Raw genomic sequence first — 24,241 nt, forward strand, 5'->3', positions numbered from 1 at the left:
TTTAGTATTTTCTACTCTTTTCTATATTCTATAACACATTGCACAACGAGTTAAATTTTGAAAATTTAAATTTTCAAAATTAATGAAAGAATATTGCGTCATGTCTAAAGTCTAACTATAATCATCTCCTTCTTCATTTGTTTAATTGTTTAGTAACATAATATAATCAAACTGATTATAGTAATTATATTTTTCCCTTAACTTTTTCGGCAAGCCTGCATATAGATAAAAAAATATTGAATCGTGACGTGGTAATTTAGTTTCATTTCAACAATTAAAATTAATTTTAAATAATAAAATAAAATTTATATAATAATTTTGATAAACAAGTTATATAAGATTCTACAGAAAAATATTTAAAAATATAAATTAAAAAAAAAAATTTTTTATAACTTTTATATTAAAAGGTAATTACATATAAAATATTTTATAAATTATATTCCAATTCAAATATTAGAGAATAACATATGTATACATAATGTATTATTTGCAAAATATAATTTAAATTTATTTTAATAATAATATTAAATTTTATTCTAAATAAATACCTTTTTTTTAGATGCCATTTGCAGAAAAAGTTGTATTAATAACTGGAGCTAGCTCTGGCATTGGAGCAGCAACTGCTATACATTTTTCACAACTTAATGCATTATTATCAATAACAGGTCGTAATGTACAAAAATTAAATGAAATAGCTGATCAATGTAAATCTAATAAACCATTAATTATACCTGGAGATTTGACTAATGAAACTGATGTTCAAAATATTATTAAATCTACTATTAAACATTATGGTAAATTAGATATTCTAATTAATAATGCTGGTATATTAGAAAATGGCAGCATAGAAAATACTTCATTAGAACAATATGATAGGTATATATTTATTTTTTATATTAACTTAAAGATATGAAATTTTATTTTAATTTTATAAAATATATTAAATATTTGCATGCAAATGTTTTAGAATTTTTAATGTAAATGTACGTTCAATATATTATTTAACAATGTTGGCTGTTCCATACATAATACAAACTAAAGGTAATATTGTGAATGTATCAAGTGTAGTTGGATTAAGATCCTTTCCAGGAGTTTTATCATATTGTATGAGTAAATCAGCAATTGATCAATTTACACGATGTGTGGCTGTTGAACTTGCACCAAAACAAGTATATATAATTTTAGAATATATTAAATATGATATTTGATGTTTTCATATATGAATTTATATATATATTTCATATATAAATTTTATATATTTTTTTTAATTTATAGGTAAGAGTTAATGCTGTAAATCCTGGTGTAATAACAACAAATCTTCATAGAAATAGTGGAATGTCAGATGAAGAATTAAAAAACTTCTATGAGCATTGTAAAAATACTCATGCTCTTGGTCGATCAGGAGATGTTAATGAAGTTGCAAAAGCAATTGCATATTTGGCAAGTGATGATGCTAGTTTTATTACAGGTGTAACTTTATCTATTGATGGAGGAAGACATGTTATGTGCCCTCGTTAAATTGTATTTTATGCAAAAAATAATAATTTTGTTTGTAATTTTAAATTCATTAAAATATTTTTCATATCTATAATACATTTATCAGGTTAAAGCTAATATTTTTTTAAAAATGTTTATATACATAAGAAATACTAATAGTAAGATAATTATAATAGTAAAATTAAATTATAAGGTAAGAAATATGTAAAGAAATATTATTTTTCAATAAATAATTGATTTTTGAACAATATGTTATAAGAATATTCTTATGCTATTACTACATTATTTGTTATTTAATAATTTAAAAACATTATATTATTAATAGTTTATTAATAAGATAAATGAAATACTTATATAATAAAATAAATAAAATAAATAAATATATTAATTAAATATTTTAATTAGTTTAAAATAAAAATGGATTTAAAATTAAAATAAATTAATCACACAAATCTATATAAAAAATGTTTTATTTTATAAATTTATATTTTATTAAAAAAATTTTATTATTAAAAATTAATTTTAAAAATAATATATAAGTAAAAATGTAAAAAGTAAAACATATAAGTAACATATAAGTAAAACATGTAAAAAAATATTCCAAGTAATTTCAACCTGGGAACAAGTTTTTTGTAGATATATTTATAATTTTATAAAAATTTTATTTTATAAAAAACAATATTATATAAATAATTATTATATATTATATTTGTTTTAATAGTAACTAATTTATGTTATCAATAATTTATACAATTTTTATAAATTTAAATGAATTATACAATATATATGTATATATGCCACGTCATATAACAAACTCTTTATCTTCTTTCAAGATTATATATCATGGAACGTTAATTAATGTTCATAGTTACAGATTTGACGCAATATTAAGATACATTATGTGTACTAAAAACCTATCGTATTTTTTATCGGGATCGGTGGTTAGAGGTTTTGGCAGAGGTTCTAAAGCTTTGGGAATACCTACGGGTAAGATTAAACGTCTTAATTTTTATTTAATGAATTCTGAAATTTTAAAATTAGAAGAAGTTATAAATTTAAAATTGTTTAAAGATAATCTAGAATTGTACTTATATGTAACTAGAAAGTATAATTTTATTCTTTACATGCTTATTGGCGCGAATATATGAAATATATTAGAAAAGTTTTAATATTAATCATTAAACAATATAATTAATTTTTATAAAAATATATTGCAAATTAAAATTAATTCATAAAATCAATAAACTTACAAAAAATTATATTACAATTAAAATATATGTAAAATGTAAGATTGATAATTATATATAAAAAATATAACTTTTAGATATAATTTTTATTTTTTAATATAATTTTTTAATATATATAAATAATTATGAAATTATTTTTTTTATTTTTTATAGCAAATCTTGAAGATAACGTAGTAGAAAATTTACCTAATGATTTTAATACTGGAATTTATTATGGATGGGCTTCTATAGATGGACAAATTTATAAAATGGTTGCCAGTATTGGTTGGAATCCATTTTATAAAAATAAAAAAAAGACTGTGGTATGAATTATAAAATATTCAATATTTAATAACATAAAAATTTTAAATTATTTTTCAGTAATTCATTATTATAGGAACTACATCTAATACATACATTTGAAAATGATTTTTATGGAAAACAAATTAAAGCCATTTTTGTGGGATATATACGACCAGAAAAAAATTTTACTTCTGAAGGTATAATAATATAATAATAATTATAACAAAATTGATTTTTTTTATTAAATTGTTTTTTTATCATTTTAGAGGAATTAATTAAAGCAATAAAAACTGATATTGCATTTGCTGAAGAACAGTTACAGAAGCCTGATATGATTGCTTATAAATATAATCAATTTCTTAAAGAATAATAAAATTATGAATATTATAAATAATACTAATTAATATTATGGTATTATATATATTTTTTGCGTATAGTTTTTTTATTATATTCGAAAATAATTCATAAGGAGTAATATATTGTTAATAAAAGTTTATTATAAAAAATAATGTAAATATAACTAATATAATTAATATATTATTGTAATAATTATTCGAATATAATTTGAATTCTTCTAAGAACAAGTTCATACATATATATATATATACAAATACATATATATTATTGTATATAATTTTTAATACATTCAATTATTTTTTATCTTGTATATTTTTAAAATAATATTTATGCACATAAAAATTAAGAAATAGAATATAAATAATAATTATTCCATTATTAATATTTAAGTAGTATCTGATGATGTACTTGGTGGAGGAGGAGGTGGAGGTGGTGGTAAAGATACCCATGGCATTTTCATTCGAGTAGGAACTTGTGGAACTTGTGATAACCAGGATATATTTGATTGGAATCTTACATTTGTAAAAGAATTTGGATGATTTTGTAATGTTAAGTATCCTGGAGAAATTCTTGGACATGTAGTAAAAGGAATTCTAGGATTTAAATATGTTGTACTATTATCTTCACTATAATAATTATGTGAACTATATAAATTTTGATTAGCATTGCCAACATTATGATTTATATATTGCATAGGTTGTATTGAATATGCTCCATATCCATATGATTCACTATTATTTTGATAAGCTTGTGACCATAAAGTTTGAGACTGATTTTCAAAAAAAAATTGTCTATTTGTTCGTGTATAAAATTCTTTTTTTTGTCTTTGTACATTTCTATTCCATGGATGATTTGATTGCCAACCAGTATTAGGTTCTAAGGAAAAACATAAATATTATTATAAATATTAAATATTGATATTAAACAAGAAACTTACTTGAAATACGTTTTCGTTTAGATGGAATATCTGATTGATTAGCATTATTTATTTGTTTTGTTTTTAATTGTTCATAATAAGCTCGTTCTTCCTCATCATCTGAAAATTCTGGAGGATCATCTGCATTTGCATCAATACCTTTAATTCTATGATAATTATAAATTATTTAATACATAAAGCTTGCTATAAATTAATTTTATATAGATTATTTATGTATTTAGACTTACTTCAATAATTCATGAAGAAATACCAAGGAAGTATATTCTGTATTTGGACAATAATAAACAGTCATTCTCTCTTTAATGTCACATTCTTTTATATGTTTAGAGCTATTAAAACGTACACAATAATGAGGTTCATTCACTTTTCCAAAGACATCAAATATTTTACCTAATGCTCTTTGTCCTTTTTCAACAAATAAAACTGTATCTAAGTTTAATGTTGGTTTACCAGGTTTTGGTTTCACAACTACCAACTGTTCTACCATCCAAGCAACCTTGAATTTTAATTCAATCCATTATATTATTTTAAATTTAACAATACTTGTAAATTAATTTAAGATTCATAAATACTTCTCCTAATGGATCGCATAATACTTCAGGTACACTAATTTTTAAATCTTCAATAGGAGGTAAATCATCTAATTCATTTTTTGTTTCATTATTTTTTTGTCTTTTTATATTATTTCTCATGCTTTTCCTAAAAATATAAAAAATTATTTTAAAATTTAATATGTATAAAGCTTGTAATATAAACTTACTTGCTCAAAGAATCATCACTATCTGATTCATTTGATTGAATTATTACAGAAGAATCACTGCTACTAGAATCATCTTGACTTTCACTTTCTTCATCTGATGAAGCTTCTTTATTTTGCCTATAAGTTTGTACTTGTATTTCTTTTAAAGATTTACTTTCATTATTTTCACATTTTATTTCATCAGAATTATATTCTGTTTCTGAATCAGAATTTCCATATTCTAAAGCAATACTAATAAGAGAAGATACTTTATCATTTTCTAATAAAAAAAAAATACAAAATTTAATAATTATTTGATTAAAAATTATAAATAATTTCAATTAAAATAATGAATATTTTCTATTCTTACTTTGAGTTAATGATACTGTATTCTTTTCATGTATGATATGAATATCATTATCTTCATGTTTTAATTTTTCAAATGTTATATCTTGTTTTTTATTAGGATCATTTGTTAACACTTCATTTCTATTAATATGTGAAGTAATTGAATTTTTTTCTTCACTAATTAGATTATTTATTTCACTATAATTTTGTTTAATTTCAATATTATTAATTATATTTAGTTTAGAATTATCTGCAAATTTACTTGTCTCATTAATATTAATTTGAATATTTTCTTTATATTTTAATAAAGAGTTTTTATTATTTGAAACATAATTATTTTTTTCACTATTTAATATGTGTTTCTTCAATTCATCGTGTAAATTCCTATTTTCTACCATTTTTTCTATTATAACCTCATCTGAATCCATTGTAATTTTTGTTATAAAATTCTCTGGTTATGATTAATTATAGAAACTTTTAAAAAGAAATATAAATGCAATTAATAAACATACAAAAAATGTATTCTTTTTTTTTTTTATAGAATTTCATAAGTTTTATACAAACACATTCATTATCAACCGCATGTTACTATCCATGATCACATAATCACATCTTCACACTTATGTATAGAATATTAATATATTCATAGATTCGTAATATATATTTGAAAGATCGATTTTAAAAATCAAAATAAATTAAATATAAAAATATTAATTAGACTTATCTATTAAATTATAATTTAAATTTTTGTTAAATGAAAACGAAATAGAACGAAACAAATGGGTAGTATGGGTGGGGATAGAAACATCTCTATCTTCGTCTGCAAATTTAAATTGCTTTTTATAATTTAATAAATTAATTTCAATTGATATTTTTTGCCAATTTTTGTATTTTGGAATCAATCTCTAAGGATATTTCACAAATATATTAATATTCTATATAAAAAAATTGAATAAGATAAAAAAAAAGAAATAAACATGATTTTATAAAAAATTTAATTTTCAAAAAAATTTTGATATTAATAACAATTATTTATATCAAACTTACTTTTTATAGGATAATTTATGAATCACAATGTATTTTTTTAATAATAATTTATAATTAATATTTAAAAAATGTATAATATATTATTATATTTTATTCTCTGGTGACTACATTTACAATTGTTTGAATAATTTTTTTTCCATTTTGATGATTCAAAAGATTTAAAAGAGGCTCCTTCATTTTTTGTTCCAATAATTCAACTAATTCTATTCTCATTCTTTGTAAAAGTTGTGCCACCTAAGTAAAATCAATATTTATAATTATTTCGTGTCTAAATTTTATAAAGCTATTAATAGAATTTAATTTAATTTTTAAAAAAATTATTAATTTTATAAATAATATTTTTACCCTATGAGATTCAACACTAAATAAAATCCAATCATCTTCTAATGATACAATAAATATTCCATTATGTAATTCTATTTTTAATTCATAATCAGAAAATAAAATTAATGGTAAAATTGGTACCATTGATACTTCTTTAATAAATATTTTACTTGTTTTAACTTTTTCCTGAAATACTAAATATGGACTAGGAAAATAACCAACATGAAAGTTGACAGAAGATGGATGGATACTGACAAAACCATCATTTTTAGTTTGGAATCTTAATTCCTCAGGTTTTGGTTGTATTGGAATTGCTCCAGCAGATTGAATTTGAAAAGATTTTTCTGGTGTAAAAACTTTTACCACATTAGGATATAGAGCTGCACAGAGTAAACCTTGAAGAAGTTTATAATTATCATTATTGATATTAAGTTCAAATCCAGTAATTTCCACAATCTTATCAACATTTGGCTGTCGTTTGGGCAAATTAATAGGAACAAATCCAATTGAAACCAATAATTCTAATAATTGATATTTTATATCTGCCAAAGTACATAGTGTACGCATAGATAGATAGTTTTCATTTGCGAAAGCTTGACCTGCATTACTGTTGCGTGTATATGCTTCTAACCATTTCTGTCAAGAGAAATATATAAATTATAATAATAATTATAAAATTATATATTATATATTATATTATATTATAATATTTATGTTTACATGTTTACCTTATATGCTTTAAGAATAGTTAATTGATCAGAATTAGCCGTAAAAAATTCTTTTTTTGCATCAATTTCATGTCTTTTTTCAAAAGGAATAGTAAACGGATTTTTATGAGATAAACAAGCTGCAATGGTGAGTGCAGAATCAAGACAACAAAAGATTGCTCCAAACAATATTAATTTTCCAATTCGTACATTTACAGGCAGTGTAGCAAGATGATGGCCTAATGGTGTTAATGTACATTCAGAATTAAATGCTCCAACATCTTGTAAACGTTTAATTGCACTATTAATATTTTCTTCTGTTGGTGCTTCTAACATTTTACCTAAATAAACATTATAATATAAGTGCTACAAAATTAATTAAAAATATAAAATTAAATAAATTATTATTACTCAAAATTTTATGTAAATCAATCTTTTTTCCTGTATGTAAAAGTTGTATACGTAGTAACAATGGTTCTAAAGAAATTCGTAATATTTCAGGTACTGGTTGTGCTGTGAAATGATATTTAAATCTGAAAAATATAAAAAATTAAATAAATATTAATAAATATTTTATTAATATAAAAATGATTTATTAATTAAATAATTAAAAAAATAATTATATATACTTGTATGAAGTATATAAATGAATACATATTCCAGACATTACACGTCCAGCACGACCTTTTCTTTGTAATGCATTTGCACGTGATACCCAACATGTTTCTAAACTTTCCATGTTTTGATTTGAATTAAATCTAGTTTCTTTCATTTTGCCACTATCAATTACAAAAACACAATCATCAATAGTGATGGAAGTTTCAGCTAAATTTGTGCTTAATACAATTTTTCTGACATTTTTACTTTTCTTAAAAACTAAGTTTTGTTCTTCATTTGATAAAGATGAATGCAATGGTATAATGATAAATTTTCCAGTCTTTGGTGAGAGAAATTTATTGTCATTCAATCGATCTTTTAATGCAATAATTTCAGCAAATCCAGGTAAAAATATCTATAAATGCAATATTTTGAAAAAAGAACGATTATTATTATTATTTTACTAAATTTACTTACTAAAATGGAGCCTGTTTTAGGATAATTATGTTCACCAAAAGTAATCCATTCTAATATTGTCTCTATAAGTTCAAAATTAATTTTATCATAATCCATAACATATAAATTTTTATGTGTTTGCTTATTATAAGCCTGATATCTACTGACAAGTTGCGTTAGTGATAAATTTTCATCTTCAATAGATTCCTTAGGTGTAGGAGCAGAAAGGCCTTCAATCTCTGCAGTTTCTAAATCAATTTGTAATTGCACCCAATCACCTTTAATTTTTCGTGTAAATCTCGAATTTTCTTCAAGAACATAATTTGTTTTCTCAAAAATATCTTCTAAAAAAATTCGTTCTACAGGAAATGTTTTTCCTGGAATGCATAAAACAGGAGCTCCTTTAAAATATGAGGAAAATGCCTCACTTTTAAGTGTTGCACTCATAAGTATTATTTTTAAATTTGATCTTTTATGTAATAACTCTTTTAAGAGCATTAATAAGAAGTCACTAAAAAAAATTAAAATAATTATATTAAAATAAACAAATTTATATGATAAGTAACTTACCTTTCTGCACTTCTTTCATGGACTTCATCTACAATAATATGTGTAATATCTGTTAATTCTGGATTCATAGAAAATCTTTGCAATAAAATTCCAGTTGTACAAAATGTTAATCTAGTTCTATTAGAAATTTTACTTTCTAATCGTATTTGATATCCTACTATATCACCTATACATTCATTTCTTTCTGTTGCAACTCTTTCTGCTACTCCTACTGCACTTATTCTTCGAGGTTGTGTACATATTATATTAACATGTTCTTTGGATTTGGACCTATTACAAATCCAATCATCTAATAAAAATTGTGGTACCTAAAAAATATTTTCAATTAATATTATTTTATAAGTTACTTTATTAGTATATATTTACTTTATTATAAATTCAAATTTATTATTTTTATTAATTGAATAAAAAAATTTAATTACCTGTGTACTTTTGCCACATCCTGTTTCACCTGAAATTATAGTAACTTGATTTTTATGTATTAGTTCTAAAATTTCATCCATTTTTGTCCATGCTGGCAACGTTTCTCTAATTTCTTTCATTTTTTTATATCTAGAATTGGTTTGTTTCTCTTTGAAATTTTTTTCAATTAGATTATCTTCTTTTAATATTTCTTCCCAGCTAATATTATTTCTATTTTTTCTATGAATAGATCCTAATTCATAATGTGTAGCTATATTTGTTTCATCTTCATTTTCTAATTGCTTTTGAAATAGTAATTCATTTTGATCTATAAATTGTTTTTTATTTTCTTCTAAATATTCTTTTATTTCATATTCATTTTCCAAAAGAGATATTATTGAAAAAATAGAAGGTGTTCCATCTGCAGATATTAGTAATGCTTCATCATACAATCTTTTTCCTATTCTTAAACAATTTATACTTGGAAATATACCATCATTTTTATAAAAATAAAAATAAGGTGGTTCATAAGGATATTTACAACCTAAAGAAATATTTAAAATAATTAAATATAGTAAAATATATATAATAATATTATAGTAATATATACATATATTATATTTACCTTCAGGAAATCTTATTTCTAAAGTAAAATATGGATCTTCTCTTTCAGGCATTTTTATTATTTGTGGTTGTTGGTGTAAAAATCTACATTTATTTCCAAATCTACATTTTTTATGAATAAATAATCTGCAAATTTCTTTTTCTTTTTCTTTCTCTTGTTTTTGTTTAATTTTTTCAATCTTTTCTTCTATTTCATCATTTCTTACTAAATAATCTAATTTAACATGTACAATCCAAATTTGATTTTTTATTTTTTCAGTAAACATGTTCCCATAAATAGATTCAAGTGCTTCTCTTTCTTCATTTCTTTTTTCTAACAATTCTATTGTCCCAATATCATCAGGTATTTTATTTTTTGCTATATTTTCCAATTCATAATATTTATAAAATAATACTTCCAAAGCTTTTCCTACATCACCTTCTGTATGTATTAATGCTTCCATACAATGTGAATGATGAAAGCTAAAAAAAATATAAATACTTATTTATAAATATTTATTATTTAAACTTAAAATTTAACTAACTCACCCATAACTTTTAAGTTTAGATGTTGCAAATTGTCTACTAATTTGTTCTTCAGTTTTAGGTTTATTATTTTTAGAAGAATAATCAACTATTCCTTTGATAATTAAATTTCCTCTTTCCATCCAATATTGTTTGCCTAAATTGGATCTTTTATTTTCAAATTCTGATGCATCAGAAAGTTTAAAACTCTATCAAAAAACTATATTAATTCCTAATAATAATATATTTTACAAAAAATATTTATATACAAAATCATAAATTAATAAAAATGTTTAAATACGTACAGAACCATAAATATGTTTTAAAGTATCATATAATTGTTGTTCAGATTCTTCTGATATTCTTAAGGTTTGTAATTCTACTTTAAGTTTGCTTGAAATATGTGGGTTATTATTTTTATTTTTATTTTTTGCTGAGACGTTTCTATAAAATAATTTTTACAATTTAAAAAATAATTTTAAAAATAAAAATAATATTTTTTATCGATCTTTTTAATGATCAAGTTGTTTTTTATGTATAAAAAAATATACTTTTTAATGATATATTCTGAATCTATTATATTATTTTATTATAATATACAAAAGGTTAAATTGTTTACTTACGTGTTATTTCTTTTTACATGTCTTTCTTCTAATATAACATCGTTCATTAATTCAATGTCAGTATGATTCATTTTTAAATTTATAAATAATTTCGTTTATTATAGAAAATAATTCTATAAATACTTTTAATTATATTTTAATACTTGAGAAAAATTAAGGTTAAGAAATGGATGTATATTAGTGACAAATTAAAATGTATATATGGATGAATTTGTATGCTTGTTATGTATTACTAATAGTTTTATTACCAACAATGCATTGTGTAATTTTATTTCATTTTATTTTATTTAATTATTTATAAGATAGATTTTATTTTATTATTTGTAGGATATAAAAATTAAATTATTTAAAATTTAGAATACATTTTAAAAATAATTTTAATTTTTATAAATACATTTTTTTTGTAACAAATATTATTATATGAAAAAAATAAATTTATTTATTATATGTATTATTTAAATGATTCATAATTTATTTTCAATTTGATAAATAATTGCTTTATTATAACCACACAGTAATAAAAAATTTCCTTGAGGATGCCATCGTGCATCTAATATTGTAATATTTCGTGGACTTGATATACAATTTGCATTATGTGGTGTCCATTCAAATATATGTACACATTCACAAAATACTAAAAGATGAGCGCGTGTAGGATTCCATTTTGCAGCTAATTAAAAAGTTTCAATATTTTATTTAATTTATTATTTTGTAGGAAATTATATTATCAAAAATATATAAATAAATACTTACCTACAATAGCATTTTCAAGAAGCAAATAATCTAGATAATCATCGATAATATTCCATATCCACAATGTTGTAGGATAAAGTTGATGTTTTATTGCTAAATATTGTCCACATGAACTAAATTCTAAAATATCAAATTTAGCTATTGATAATCTTTCGATATTATTCTTTCTTCCAATTTTTATATTTATTGGTCGCTCTGATTTTTCTTCCACTAGAAATATCGATTTTTTTAAATATCAGTTATATTTATATAATTTTTTTTTAAATTACTTACAAATATATTTATTATAATAGTTTGTATTTTTATTTGAAAAATTTAATTGAATTATACGTTCTTCATATACTTTGTTCAAATAATTTTCTTTTATTATCGGTTCAAGGTATAAATGTAAAAGTGGTTTCCATGTCACATGATTTAATAATACAATCTAAAAAATATATATATCTTTACTAAAATATTGCTAAAAAAGATTATATATATAAGATTATATATATAATAATAATAAAAATGCAATTTAATAAAAAATTTAATATACTAAAATATATGAAATTACCATTTCATTAAATCCCGTTATAGCTAATAGCTGTCCACTGGGCATCCAAGTTACATTCTCGATTCCTTTTAAGTTTTCAAATTGAGCAGGATAGAATACAGCAATATCTCTTTCAAATATAGTTGAATAAATAATTAATTTTGTTTCATCGCTAAAGGATGACCATATACACAATAATTCGCTATTGGGAGACCAACATATACCATCAATACTATTTAAATGTCCACATATTAATTTCTAAAATTTACAATTAACAATATTAAATATTATTATAAACTATAAAATATTATTATAAATCTAAGTAGTAAATTATGTTATATATATATATTTATGATCAAAGAAAATTTTCAAATTTTAAATTTCCCGCGTATTTTTTTAATTCTATCTATACATTCATCTTATTATAATAAAGATCGCATGTATAACGTGGTTGCATTAAGGTTAAATTAACATTTGATTATTAAAGTGTTTATTACCAATTATTTAAAAATAAATTATGACAACTTATATATCATGTGCTTGTAATCGAGTTCCACATTCAGTTGATTGGGGAAAGAATGGACTTATTTGTTTCGCAGCATGTCATGCAGTTGCAATTTATGATCCATATATTTCAAAAATTGGAAAAATAACAAATACACTTCATCAACACAAAGATCGAGTTAATACTGTTCGATGGATTAAACGAAGAAATTCGAAATTTGAATCAGAATTATTATCAAGTTCAGTAGATGGAACAGTCATTATTTGGAGTAAAAAAAATAATTTCTTTAATTGTAGCAGTATCATAGAAGTTAAAAATATTGTCACATTTAGTAACTGTATATATATTTATGATCAAGATTTTTTAAGTGAAGAAATATTTTCTAAATTATTAATATGTACTGGATCTGTTGAAGGAGATTTAAAAATATGGTTTAGAGATACACACAATAATGTAAAATGTCTACAGACACTTACATTTAATAGAAAATTACCAATAGAAGCTTCTTTTTCTTTTCTGCCAAATACAGATTTACCTCTTTTAGCTATTGGATTAGAAAATTCAACAATTGAATTATATATAACCAATTTTAATACTATAGAAAAATTATATTTTATAAAAGTTCAAGTTTTGATAGGACATGAAGATTGGGTACGATGTATGGACTTTAATTATAATATAAGTGATAGTATTTTGCTTGCAAGTGGATCTCAAGATGCCATGATACGACTTTGGAAAATTTCTGCAAGTAATACAGAAGAATTAAATAATGAATTACATCAAAAGAAACAAATATTCATTGTCAATGGCTCAAAGTATCATATTACTTTAGAATCTGTTCTTTATGGCCATGAGGGCTGGGTTTATGGTATACATTGGTATCCATTGGATAGTAAGAATAAAATTTTAAGATTATTATCCTGTTCATTAGATAAATCTATGATTATATGGGAACCAGATGAAATAACTGGTATTTGGTCTGAAAAAGTAAGAGTAGGTGAAGTTGGTGGTAATTCAATGGGTTTTTATGGTTGTAAATTTAGTGGTAATGGATTAAATATATTAGCACATGGTTATCAAGGATCATTTCACATTTGGGAATATTCAAATATTATAAAAAATTGGATTCCAAAATCTGTACCAAGTGGACACTTTGCTGAAGTAGTTGATCTTTGTTGGGATTCAAATGGAAGGTTTGTATTCAAAATTATTATACATATATATATAATATTTTAATGACATATATCATATATTAAATAAAAATATTATGTTATATTATAGGTTTCTCATTACTACAAGTATGGATCAAACAACAAGAATTCATGCATTTTGGAAAAGTGAAATAGAATTTTGGCATGAAATTGGACGTCCACAAATTCATGGATATAATATGTCTTGTTTAGCTATGTTAACTCCTTACATGTTTGCTTCAGGAGCAGAAGAAAAAGTTGTACGTATATTTGTAGCACCAGCAATATTTAAAAATTGTTTAATAAAACTTGTTAATGTTGATGATTTTAAAAATATGATGGCCGATAGTGCATCAGTACCTGCTCTTGGATTAACAAATAAAGCAACATTTAATAATAATATTACAATTGAAAATAATACAGTTAATGACTTTAAAAGTGAGGATTATATTCCTCCAACAGAAGAAGAATTAATTCAAAATACATTATGGCCAGAATTACAAAAACTTTATGGTCATGGATATGAAATATTTTCTATAGCTGCCAGACATGATGGGATATTATTGGCAACTGCATGTAAATCATCATCACAAGAACATTCTGCAATATTATTATGGAATACAAATACATGGACTCAAGTTCAGAAACTTATGTCTCACCAATTAACTGTGACACAAATGGAATTTTCTCCTAATGATAAATATCTATTATCTGTTTCTAGAGACAGAAAATGGTCTTTGTTTGAATTTAAAGATGATATATATATCTTAATTGCAGTTAGTTTGAAGAAAGATAATCTTCATACTCGTATAATATGGTGTTGTTCATGGATGCATGATTCATCTTACTTTGCAACTGGTTCTAGAGATGGAAAAATTGGAATTTGGAATGTAAAATTTTCAGATGATAAAATTATTCCAATTACTAGTTTGGATGTAAAAAATTCAGTTACAGCACTTGCATTTTCATTACAAAATATTCAAGATTTTCATATCTTAGCTATAGGATTTGAAACTGGATGTATAGAAATACAAAAATTGAAAATTATTGCCAATAATTTTAAATGGGAAAAGTATGTAATATATGATTCTTCTCAAGCACATCATTTAACTGTTAAAAGACTTAAATTTCGACCTCAAAAAAAATATTCAAATACTTTACAATTAGCAAGTTGTGGATCTGATCATATTGTTAAAATACATGATATAAATGTTTTTAAATAAACAAATTTGTAAAATATTTTTTATTTTTTTATAATAAAATTTTAATATTAATAATAAAATTTAAAAATATGCAGGTATTTAAAAAATTAATTTAAAAAATTTAATCAAAAAATTCAGAAGAAATTGGACATAACTTCAATTTTTATATATTATGATTTTATATTTATATATAAATTTTTATATATTATGATTGATTCTAAAAGTTTTAGAAATATTAAAAAACAAATTTTTCTATTTCCAAAAATTCAATCTAAGATTGCTTCCATAAGTCTTTATTAAAGTCATTATATACATATTTAAATTGAATCACTTACCTTATTTAATTTCCATGTATCAGTTTTATAAATTTCTATATTATCTTTACTTTCAATTGAAACTACTACAGCTAATTTATTACCATTTGGACTAAAATATAATTTATGAAAAAAAGATTTCACATTTTGTATATGAATTACACTTTGATTTTCCAGAGACCATATTGATATTTGAATCTGAGCATTTTAATAATTTTAATATATTAAAATTTATCATATAAAATAAATTTATTACTTACATTAAAATCTGATAATGTCAATATGTATTTACTATCAGGAGACCAATTAACACTTTCTAAACCAGCACTGCCTTCAATTAATTTATATTTCCATTCAGGATAATGAATGGAATATACTTGAATAATAGCTTTTTTTATATTTGCACATAGAATATATTCACTATTTCTTGACCATTCTAAATACTATGATAGAATGAAAAACAAACGTTGATATTATAAAATATTTTACTTTTTTTTTTTAGAATTATTATTTCGTTATTAAGAAGAAATTTTTAATAAAAGTTTAATAAAAATTATTTATTATTTATTAAATCATATATACTAACCTCAATTATATCTGGAAATACAAATGAATGAATGGTATCAAATTTTTTATTATTCTTTATAGTTAAATTTGATTGATATGCAGTTGCAAAAAATGTTCCATCTTTAGAAAAATCACACAATTGATTATTTATTCGTATTATATCATTTTCTAGTTCTAATGACATTGTTATTGTTAATTCAAAAAATATATTATTGTGTATAATATATATATATACAGAAAAATTCTCTATCTTTTATATAAAAAAATAACAGTTGATCATAGTTGCCGGATGAGCGCGGTAATTCTTTTTTATTAGGACTTTATTTTCTATTGTGAGGTAATATATATATGAGCAAGCATCTACCGAAACTGAATATCGCATTATATTATGACATGTTTTTGCTTAATATTACAGTGACAATGGAGATAATGTGACATCACATATTCTTTCTGCTGTATCTTATTCATATTTAGCTAAGATTCATTTTCACGCGATAATAAATTGTGATTTGTAACACTAAATATTATGACTTTTTTTTCATGAAAAGTGCATATTGTATTATTATGAATATAATTATATATTATGAATATATTATATATTGTATTAACGATAATAAAAATCATGTGAAAAATTTTTTGATTATAAAATTATAAAATTTAAAATTTACTATTATAATTATAAATTTACTATTATAAAATTTACTGATTATTATAGTATAGTCCAAATTTATAAATTGTGTAATGGATATATTAATTAATATAATTAAGTAATAAATATATTTACATGATATAAAAACGTTACGTCGTGTTATTGCAACATAGGTCTTAAAGTCCTCAAAAATCTATTTTATTCGATTTATTTTATTCTATTCTATTTTATCTATTTTCTTTTGTTATTCTTTTTATTTTATCAAGTTTTTTATAATATAATTATTTTTTTTTATTTCTGATAATTCTACTTATTCAATTTTGCCAACGTAACTAAATGTAGTAAAATTTATAAAAAAAAATTATTAAAAAAGATTTTAAAAATATTTAATATTTTTTAATTTTATTATTCTTTTTTATTATTTTATTTAATATATATTTTATTAAATATATAAATAAATATAAATCTTTATTTAATTGTGAACATAGTTTATGAATCAAATTTCATTATGTTGGTTGTAATGAATTTGAAAAGTAACAACATCCGTAACAGTTGAAACGTATATATGTATAGAACATTTTATTATAAATATTATTATATCTTATGTCTAGATGAAATTGATAATTTAATAAATTTTTAATTTTAAATTAAAATTTAAAAATTAAGATAGTTGTTAATTAGTTAATTATTAATTAGTTAAAATGATTAAAGATTTTATTATTCCTATAAATAAGGATGAACTTTTACAAAGTCGGAATGGACAATATTTTGTTGAAAAAATTGTTTCAATACGAGTATTACCACAAGCTCTTGATGGTATGTTTTAAAAATTTTATGTATTTTTATATTTATTACAATAATATTGATTTTGTTCATAGAAGCTAAATCAGCACTTCAAATGAAAGGAATCAATTTTATATTAGATCATTTTGATACATTCTTCTCTTTAATTGTTCATGGAAATAAAATTGAATTACCAATTATTATGCGTGGCTTTAGTAGAATTCATAAAGGTAAAAAATATATATGTATATCATGTATATTTATTTATTTATAAATATTGTTATTTAATTTCTATATAATTAACAAAATGTTTATTTTGATTATTATTTTATAAAGCTATTGAAATATTAGTAAATGATTTGGAAAATATATTTGAAAATGGAAAAGAATTGAAAGAAGAAGATAGATTAAGATTTTTAAATATAAATAAAATGCTTACATATTTATTTTCTTGGCTTCTTTGTCATATTGATGATGAAATTTCTAAAGATGTAAATGATAAATATACAGGCAAGGTTTGTTTAATTAAAATAATTATATTTATTTTTTAATATTTTTATATTAATTCATATTAATTTATTAATATCTTATAATTTTTTTTATATTAATTATTGTTTTATATAGCGTAAGAAATCAACAAAATCAGATATAGAAGAAGAATGGGAAAATGATAGAGAAAAAGCATTAGAATATATTTATAGATTATTACAATTACCATTACAAAAACTTTGGCAACCTCCTATTGTAGAAGATTCATTTATAATGTATGTTTGATATAAACATATTAATTTTAACTTTAAAAATTATTTTAATCTTCAAAATATATAAAATAAATATGTCTTTATTTTATATTTTATATATTATATATATTTTAGATTATTCACTAAAGTATGCTATAAAGTTTTAGAACAATGTAAAGATTCAAAATGTAAACATATACGAGAAACAATTTTTGAGGTAAACTTTTATAAATTTCATTACATTATTTTTGATTGAATTAATTTTCAAATTGTTTTGATTTTAATTTATTTAAAAAAGATTTTAGGTACTTCAGTTAAAAAATATAATCATGGTATAAGCTGTGTAATAAGAATTATTCAGGTATATAAATTTTTTTTAATGAATAAAAATTTAATATAAAAAAAATCTATTGAATATATAAATTTTAGTTAGTAAAATTACATGATATATTAGCATCTCATATAGCTACTGGAATTATATATATGATTAAAAATTGTGGTTGTAATGGTTTAATAAAAGAAATAATGAAGGAGATTGATCAAAGTGAATTATCTGAACTTGATAGTCGTAATATATCAATATTTCTAGAAACTATTGCTGCTTCTGAACCAAATCTTATAATTCCTATTCTTGATGATGTGATGGATTATTTGGGTAGTGAGGTAAATTACTTTATATTAATAATCATATGTACAAATATATATAATATATATATATATATAGAATATATTTTCATTATATAATTGTGTGCTACTATTTTTAGCACTATACTATGAGAAATTGTACTATTAGTATTATATGTGAAGTTATACAAAAGGCATTGACTGGAGATGATCTTACACAAGAACAAAAAGTTCAACGTGATGAATGTCTTAATAGTTTGGAAGAACATATTCTTGATAATAATGCTTATGTCAGATCAAAAGTTTTGCAAGTTTGGCAACGTTTATGTTGTGAAGGAGCTATTCCATTAGCGAGACAAGGAAGACTTTTAGCTGCTACTGCATTACGTTTAGAAGATAAAAGTGCAAGTGTACGAAAACAAGCATTGCAATTAATGCGTGCTTTATTACAAAGCAATCCATTTGCTGCTACAGTGAGTAAAAAAAATTATATATTTAATTATTATTATTATTTTTAATTATTATTATTTAATTATATTAAATATATTTATTTATATTATTTTTTATATCAAATTATTTTTTTATATCAAATTCATAATTATATAGTTTATATTTATATAAATTATTTATATATATTTATTTATATATTAAATATATTTATAGCTAAATAAAATAGAAATATCTAAATCATTAGAAAAAGAAGAAATAAAACTTAGAAAGTTACAAACTGAAAGTGTTAGTAAAAGTGTTCGTGGTGATAATGAGAGATTAGAATTTTGGAATACTTTACTCCCAGAAATAAGAAAAGTATTAAAAGAAGTTATTAATAATGAAAAAAATATGGATACAGAGTATGGTATTGTATATATGTAAAATATATATATAAAATTTGTATTTTAATACAAAAATATACATGATTATTAATTTTTGTTTTATAAATTAGATAAAAATGAAGAAGAAGATATAAATACAGATACAGCATTTGAATATATAAGACAATTAATGTTAAAAGAAAAAATTTTTGAAGCAGTAAAATATTTATGGAAAGTTTGTATAAAACTGAAGCAAAAACCAGATATAGAAAATCTTTCTCCTGAAGCAAAAGAAGAATGTTTATTCTTATTTTTATTAAAAACATTTATGGAATCTGAAAATAATTTAAATAATATAAAAGAAAATATAGAAAAAAAACAGTCAATAGAAGAAAACAAAGAAAAAGAAGAAATAATAGCAATAAAACGAGTTATAAATTATTTGAGAGTATGTTTTTATATATTTTATATTGATTTTAATAATTACTTAGTTAAAAATTATATTATTACATTATATTACAGCATTGTTTGGAATTTGCAACTGAATTAGAAATTGCTATACCTATGACAGAAAAGTTACTTTTTTCTACTACAGCAACCGATGCTATTGAGTCATGCACTTTACTTGGAATTGCTTCTAAATTTGGCATAGTTGGGTCTGCAGTTGCTATTCGCGATGCTTTATTTCAAGTATTTCATCGCGATCAATCAGTTCGTAATAATATCGCGGTAGTATATAAAGATCTTTATTTAAATAAAAATGAGAATCAAAAATCAAAACGACAAAAAGCTCTTATATGTATGAGATCCTTAATTGATTTATTAAAAGAACTTCAACCAGGTCAAAGTCAAGCTTTAACTCAGCTTATTTTAATATGGTATAACAATAATGATATAGATAATGAAATGTTACAGGTATGAAATATATTATAATCTTAATTTCTTTTTTTATTTTATTAATTTTATTATGTTAATTTAAAAATAGCCTTTAATAATTTTATATTATAAACATATTTATAATTTATTTAATAGGTTTTATGGGAAACTTTTTCAATGAAATCACCAGACACAGATTCATTAGATAGTAGATCTGCTTTAATGTTATTAACAATGATAGCTCAAACTCAAAGTTGTATTATAAGTGATAATTTAGAAGTATTAATAAAAGTAGGATTTGGATCTAGAGCAAAAACTGATCTTTTATTAGCCAGAGATACATGTAGAGCATTGTTAACCATAAAACATAAAAATGATGATATTGAAAAATCATCTATTAGGTATATTAAATAAAAAAATATATATTTATATAAATTATATAAATAATTAATATCAGATATATTATTAGGTATCCCAATGATCATGAAATGTTTAAAGAAATTCTTTCTTTACTAATAGAAAATTTTATAAATATAGAAGAAGATGGATATATTTCATTTGCAACTGATGCAATTAATGCTATTTATCATGTAAGTATGATAACGATTTTATTTATTTAAAACAATATTTCATACTTCAAACTTCAAAACAATATTTTAATTTTTTTATTTTATTTTAGTTAGCAAATCAGCCTGATCATTTAATGAAACAAGTGCTATCACAAGTGTGTATTCGAGGACATTTTAATAATGATTCAACTCAAAATACTGTTTCACTTTTTTTACTTTCTAAATTATTATATTTGATTGGGCATATTGCAATCAAAGAAATGGTTCATTTAGATACATCAGTTTATAAAGAATTAAAACGGAGAGATATTGTACGAAATTTAAGAAAAGAAAAAAAGTCAGATAAAAATGAAAAAGATATAAATATAGTTCAGAGATCAAAAATAGAAGTTTCTACTCCAAATAGTGCAAGACAAATAATTCTCAATAAAGAAGTACATAATGATATATTTAAAGTTTATTTATATATATTTATTTATATATTATTTATATCTATTATAATTATTCTAAAATAATAATATATATTTAAAATATTAATATATATAATATATTAAAATATAAATAATCAATTTTATTATTTTTTATAGACAAGCTTAATTATGGAAGATAATGGAGAGGAAGCTGTAGAAGGAGCAACAATGGATTCAAATGCAGAATTTATAAATGAAATCCTTGAAAATCATGTTGTAACTGGAGATGGACTCTTAGTAAATTTTGTGTATGTTCATGATTTTAATATTTAATAAATATTTAAATTATTTATAATATGAATATATTCCATTTTTAACATAATATTTTATAAGTAAAGCAACATATCAAGCACAATGAGGATTAATATTTATGTTATATTTTTATTTATATAATTATATATTTAAATTTTACTTTTATAAGTAATTATTCAATTTTTTACAGTCCATTAGTGTTAGATGTATGTCAATATCATGATAAATATAATAATGAAGATATACAAGCTGCTGGAGCTCTTGCTCTTAGTAAAATGATGACAGTAAGCTCCAGTTTTTGTGAAAAATCTTTACAACTTTTAATCACAATACTAGAACGTTCACCATATCCTGGTATTCGGGCTAATGTCCTTATTGGAATAAGTGATCTTACAACAAGATTTCCAAATCAGATTGAACCATGGATGAAACATGTTTATGGCAGGTACTTAAAAATATAAATAATCAATTTTATTATTTTAATCAATCATTTATAACTAATAATAATTTATAGGCTCCGTGATGAAGATACAAATGTAAGACGTACATGTGTTCGAGTTTTATCAAGTCTTATAATGAGAGAAATGGTGCGCGTGAGAGGTCAAATATCAGAATTAGCTCTTTGTATAGTTGACAAAGATTCTCAAATTCGACAAGATGCAAAACAATTTTTTAAAGCACTTTCACAAAAAGGCAATGCTTTGTATAATGTGATGCCTGATATTTTATCTCGATTAACTGATCCTGATTTAGATATAATCGAATCAGATTTTCAAGAAATTTTGAAGTAAGTATTTTCTAAAGTAAAATTAAAATATAACTAATAAAAATATATAAATATATAAAAATATGATAATTAAATACAATTTAAAATATTTCCAGGCATATTTTGAATTTATTACAAAAAGAAAAACAAATTGATTCTATTATTGATAAAATTTGTGCTAGATTTAAATTGGCTACTACAGAAAGACAATGGCGTGATTTTGCATATTGTCTTTCACTTATGCAATTTAGTGTGAAAAGTAAATAAGAATATATATTTACTTATATATTTATACTATATATATTCAAGATCATATTAAATATAATTTTTTTTATTATTAATTAATAAAATTTTATTTAGGTATACGTCATCTTATTGAAAGTTTACCTTTATTGAAGGATAAAATTCACCACAAACAAGTTTTAAAAGCATTACAATCTGTTATTGAACAAACAAAAAAAAAACCAAATACAAAAACAATATGTACAGAATTAGAAGAAAAAATAGAAGAACTTCTTAAAGTAACAGAAGATTCAAAAGAGGATAATATTGTGGTAATGCCACCACCAGCAGTACCAAAATCAAGAAAACGTAATAAACGTGTAAGTAATAGTGAAGAGGAAGATGATAATATTGACAGCGATTCTGATTTAACATCAGTAACAAAAAGTAGGTTTTTTTTCACATAAAAATTTATTATTAAGATTATATTTATTAACTGATATGATTGTTTTAGCAGAAGGTTTTAAAAAAAGAAAATCGTGGGGATGCAAATCAAGTTCTAGTTCGGATTCAGATAATGATTTAGCAATAAAAACTCCTAGAAAGCAACGTATATATTATTTTTTTAAATAATTCTTTTATTATGTTTTATTATTTTGTTAATTAGATATTATTTTTATTATTATATCTAATTATTATTTCTTTTCATAATAGTTAAAGAAAATGCACCTGCACAGATCATAACAAGATCAAGTCGAAAAAAGCGCATTAATTCAATTGCAGCTACACCATCATCATTACCAAAAAAAAATAAACAAGTAACACCTATGCGTATTCCAGAAAGATCTTCAGCACGTTTATCCCAATCACGAATGAGGAATTAAAATTTTTGTACATATTTAACATACAATTTTGTATTTTTTGATACTAGATTAAAAAACAGAATATGAAGTAAGTGAAAAAATACTAAATATTTACAATTTAATTATTAATTAAATATTTTAATAATAAAATATATATTTAATTATAAAAATATATTTTATAATTTCTTTTATTTTATAGCATTAAATAATGAATAATTAAATAATTTTTTTTCATAAAAATCTAAAGTATATTACTATTATTTCAATCTTTTTTTTTTTAATATTACAAAA

The 24,241-nt window shown here is 21.6% G+C and overlaps 7 protein-coding genes across 13 annotated transcripts; 4 read left to right on the forward strand and 3 right to left on the reverse strand.

Annotated features, from left to right (window-relative positions):
- Nucleotides 1-184: 184 nt before the first annotated feature.
- On the forward strand, nucleotides 185-1,591 carry LOC122714061 (3-oxoacyl-[acyl-carrier-protein] reductase FabG-like). The gene is made up of 4 exons (XM_043935067.1): nucleotides 185-407; nucleotides 560-876; nucleotides 968-1,169; nucleotides 1,276-1,591. Exons 2-4 carry the CDS (start codon nucleotides 560-562, stop codon nucleotides 1,516-1,518), a joined length of 762 nt encoding a protein of 253 aa, XP_043791002.1. The 5' UTR covers nucleotides 185-407; the 3' UTR covers nucleotides 1,519-1,591.
- A 751-nt stretch (nucleotides 1,592-2,342) lies between these two features.
- LOC122714081 (riboflavin kinase) lies at nucleotides 2,343-3,479 on the forward strand. Its single transcript, XM_043935103.1, has 4 exons — nucleotides 2,343-2,484; nucleotides 2,898-3,046; nucleotides 3,121-3,223; nucleotides 3,293-3,479. Exons 1-4 carry the CDS (start codon nucleotides 2,397-2,399, stop codon nucleotides 3,394-3,396), a joined length of 444 nt encoding a protein of 147 aa, XP_043791038.1. The 5' UTR covers nucleotides 2,343-2,396; the 3' UTR covers nucleotides 3,397-3,479.
- Nucleotides 3,480-3,698: 219 nt separating this feature from the next.
- On the reverse strand, nucleotides 3,699-6,576 carry LOC122714096 (H/ACA ribonucleoprotein complex non-core subunit NAF1). Of its 2 annotated transcripts, XM_043935122.1 has the most exons (7): nucleotides 6,455-6,576; nucleotides 5,430-5,881; nucleotides 5,081-5,339; nucleotides 4,893-5,019; nucleotides 4,548-4,816; nucleotides 4,321-4,466; nucleotides 3,699-4,259 (listed from the first exon to the last, which is right to left on the reverse strand). In XM_043935122.1, exons 2-7 carry the CDS (start codon nucleotides 5,833-5,835, stop codon nucleotides 3,769-3,771), a joined length of 1,698 nt encoding a protein of 565 aa, XP_043791057.1. In that variant the 5' UTR covers nucleotides 5,836-5,881; nucleotides 6,455-6,576; the 3' UTR covers nucleotides 3,699-3,768. The 2 variants fall into 2 exon arrangements, with proteins under 2 accessions (XP_043791057.1, XP_043791055.1); XM_043935120.1 differs by lacking the exon at nucleotides 6,455-6,576 and having other exon boundaries at nucleotides 5,430-6,181.
- On the reverse strand, nucleotides 6,526-11,444 carry LOC122714095 (putative ATP-dependent RNA helicase DHX57). 3 transcript variants are annotated; one of them, XM_043935119.1, is made up of 12 exons: nucleotides 11,262-11,444; nucleotides 10,944-11,082; nucleotides 10,663-10,847; nucleotides 10,136-10,596; nucleotides 9,531-10,054; nucleotides 9,109-9,416; nucleotides 8,560-9,049; nucleotides 8,115-8,497; nucleotides 7,897-8,018; nucleotides 7,507-7,826; nucleotides 7,142-7,414; nucleotides 6,526-6,688 (listed from the first exon to the last, which is right to left on the reverse strand). In XM_043935119.1, the coding sequence occupies exons 1-12, from the start codon at nucleotides 11,330-11,332 to the stop codon at nucleotides 6,545-6,547; spliced, it is 3,420 nt and encodes a 1,139-aa protein (XP_043791054.1). In that variant the 5' UTR covers nucleotides 11,333-11,444; the 3' UTR covers nucleotides 6,526-6,544. The 3 variants fall into 3 exon arrangements, with proteins under 3 accessions (XP_043791054.1, XP_043791052.1, XP_043791053.1); XM_043935117.1 differs by having other exon boundaries at nucleotides 6,800-7,414; XM_043935118.1 differs by lacking the exon at nucleotides 11,262-11,444 and having other exon boundaries at nucleotides 6,800-7,414; nucleotides 10,663-10,858; nucleotides 10,944-11,079.
- Nucleotides 11,445-11,725: 281 nt separating this feature from the next.
- On the reverse strand, nucleotides 11,726-17,516 carry LOC122714087 (WD repeat-containing protein WRAP73-like). Its single transcript, XM_043935109.1, has 10 exons — nucleotides 17,512-17,516; nucleotides 17,302-17,305; nucleotides 17,109-17,166; nucleotides 16,344-16,444; nucleotides 16,018-16,200; nucleotides 15,779-15,955; nucleotides 12,568-12,804; nucleotides 12,288-12,441; nucleotides 12,015-12,224; nucleotides 11,726-11,931 (listed from the first exon to the last, which is right to left on the reverse strand). The coding sequence occupies exons 1-10, from the start codon at nucleotides 17,514-17,516 to the stop codon at nucleotides 11,726-11,728; spliced, it is 1,335 nt and encodes a 444-aa protein (XP_043791044.1).
- LOC122714066 (probable elongator complex protein 2) lies at nucleotides 12,907-15,469 on the forward strand. Its single transcript, XM_043935083.1, has 2 exons — nucleotides 12,907-14,244; nucleotides 14,333-15,469. The coding sequence occupies exons 1-2, from the start codon at nucleotides 13,064-13,066 to the stop codon at nucleotides 15,462-15,464; spliced, it is 2,313 nt and encodes a 770-aa protein (XP_043791018.1). The 5' UTR covers nucleotides 12,907-13,063; the 3' UTR covers nucleotides 15,465-15,469.
- A 63-nt stretch (nucleotides 17,517-17,579) lies between the features above and the next one.
- On the forward strand, nucleotides 17,580-24,161 carry LOC122714065 (condensin complex subunit 1). 4 transcript variants are annotated; one of them, XR_006346568.1, is made up of 22 exons: nucleotides 17,580-17,789; nucleotides 17,852-17,986; nucleotides 18,093-18,271; nucleotides 18,381-18,520; nucleotides 18,632-18,713; nucleotides 18,795-18,857; nucleotides 18,926-19,159; nucleotides 19,261-19,593; nucleotides 19,784-19,976; nucleotides 20,064-20,380; nucleotides 20,455-20,847; nucleotides 20,965-21,209; nucleotides 21,278-21,398; nucleotides 21,488-21,811; nucleotides 21,965-22,095; nucleotides 22,290-22,544; nucleotides 22,614-22,886; nucleotides 22,982-23,124; nucleotides 23,226-23,534; nucleotides 23,602-23,697; nucleotides 23,802-24,038; nucleotides 24,150-24,161. XR_006346568.1 is itself a non-coding variant. In XM_043935080.1 (21 exons), exons 1-21 carry the CDS (start codon nucleotides 17,675-17,677, stop codon nucleotides 23,969-23,971), a joined length of 4,251 nt encoding a protein of 1,416 aa, XP_043791015.1. In that variant the 5' UTR covers nucleotides 17,580-17,674; the 3' UTR covers nucleotides 23,972-24,116. The 4 variants fall into 4 exon arrangements, 3 of the variants coding, with proteins under 3 accessions (XP_043791015.1, XP_043791016.1, XP_043791017.1); XM_043935080.1 differs by lacking the exon at nucleotides 24,150-24,161 and having other exon boundaries at nucleotides 23,802-24,116; XM_043935081.1 differs by lacking the exon at nucleotides 24,150-24,161 and having other exon boundaries at nucleotides 23,605-23,697; nucleotides 23,802-24,116.
- The last annotated feature ends 80 nt before the right edge of the window (nucleotides 24,162-24,241 follow it).

This window comes from Apis laboriosa, unplaced genomic scaffold, assembly GCF_014066325.1.
Source record: "Apis laboriosa isolate Shangri-la unplaced genomic scaffold, ASM1406632v1 scaffold27_cov151, whole genome shotgun sequence".
In the NCBI taxonomy this organism is placed as follows: domain Eukaryota; kingdom Metazoa; phylum Arthropoda; class Insecta; order Hymenoptera; family Apidae; genus Apis; species Apis laboriosa.

Bases quoted from the DNA above. Each gene is read 5' to 3' on its own strand.
- LOC122714065 (XM_043935080.1), top strand. From the start codon at position 17,675: ATGATTAAAGATTTTATTATTCCTATAAATAAGGATGAACTTTTACAA. The intron at 17,987-18,092 runs GTAAAAAATATA...TATTTTATAAAG, and splicing joins CTTTAGTAGAATTCATAAAG to CTATTGAAATATTAGTAAAT. The intron at 18,714-18,794 runs GTAAACTTTTAT...TATTTAAAAAAG, and splicing joins TACGAGAAACAATTTTTGAG to ATTTTAGGTACTTCAGTTAA.
- LOC122714066 (XM_043935083.1), top strand. From the start codon at position 13,064: ATGACAACTTATATATCATGTGCTTGTAATCGAGTTCCACATTCAGTT. The intron at 14,245-14,332 runs GTTTGTATTCAA...GTTATATTATAG, and splicing joins TGTTGGGATTCAAATGGAAG to GTTTCTCATTACTACAAGTA.
- LOC122714087 (XM_043935109.1), bottom strand. The intron at 12,225-12,287 runs GTAAGTAATTTA...CGATATTTCTAG, and splicing joins CTATTATAATAAATATATTT to TGGAAGAAAAATCAGAGCGA. The intron at 11,932-12,014 runs GTAAGTATTTAT...CTTTTTAATTAG, and splicing joins TCTTGAAAATGCTATTGTAG to CTGCAAAATGGAATCCTACA.
- LOC122714061 (XM_043935067.1), top strand. From the start codon at position 560: ATGCCATTTGCAGAAAAAGTTGTATTAATAACTGGAGCTAGCTCTGGC. The intron at 877-967 runs GTATATATTTAT...CAAATGTTTTAG, and splicing joins TCATTAGAACAATATGATAG to AATTTTTAATGTAAATGTAC. The intron at 1,170-1,275 runs GTATATATAATT...TTTAATTTATAG, and splicing joins TTGAACTTGCACCAAAACAA to GTAAGAGTTAATGCTGTAAA.
- LOC122714095 (XM_043935117.1), bottom strand. From the start codon at position 11,332: ATGAATCATACTGACATTGAATTAATGAACGATGTTATATTAGAAGAA. The intron at 11,083-11,261 runs GTAAGTAAACAA...ATTATTTTATAG, and splicing joins CATGTAAAAAGAAATAACAC to AAACGTCTCAGCAAAAAATA. The intron at 8,019-8,114 runs GTATATATAATT...TATATTTTTCAG, and splicing joins CATTTATATACTTCATACAA to ATTTAAATATCATTTCACAG.
- LOC122714081 (XM_043935103.1), top strand. From the start codon at position 2,397: ATGTGTACTAAAAACCTATCGTATTTTTTATCGGGATCGGTGGTTAGA. The intron at 2,485-2,897 runs GTAAGATTAAAC...TATTTTTTATAG, and splicing joins AGCTTTGGGAATACCTACGG to CAAATCTTGAAGATAACGTA. The intron at 3,047-3,120 runs GTATGAATTATA...TCATTATTATAG, and splicing joins AAAATAAAAAAAAGACTGTG to GAACTACATCTAATACATAC.
- LOC122714096 (XM_043935122.1), bottom strand. From the start codon at position 5,835: ATGGATTCAGATGAGGTTATAATAGAAAAAATGGTAGAAAATAGGAAT. The intron at 5,340-5,429 runs GTAAGAATAGAA...TTTTTTTATTAG, and splicing joins TACAGTATCATTAACTCAAA to AAAATGATAAAGTATCTTCT. The intron at 4,817-4,892 runs GTATTTATGAAT...TTAAAATTCAAG, and splicing joins TATGCGATCCATTAGGAGAA to GTTGCTTGGATGGTAGAACA.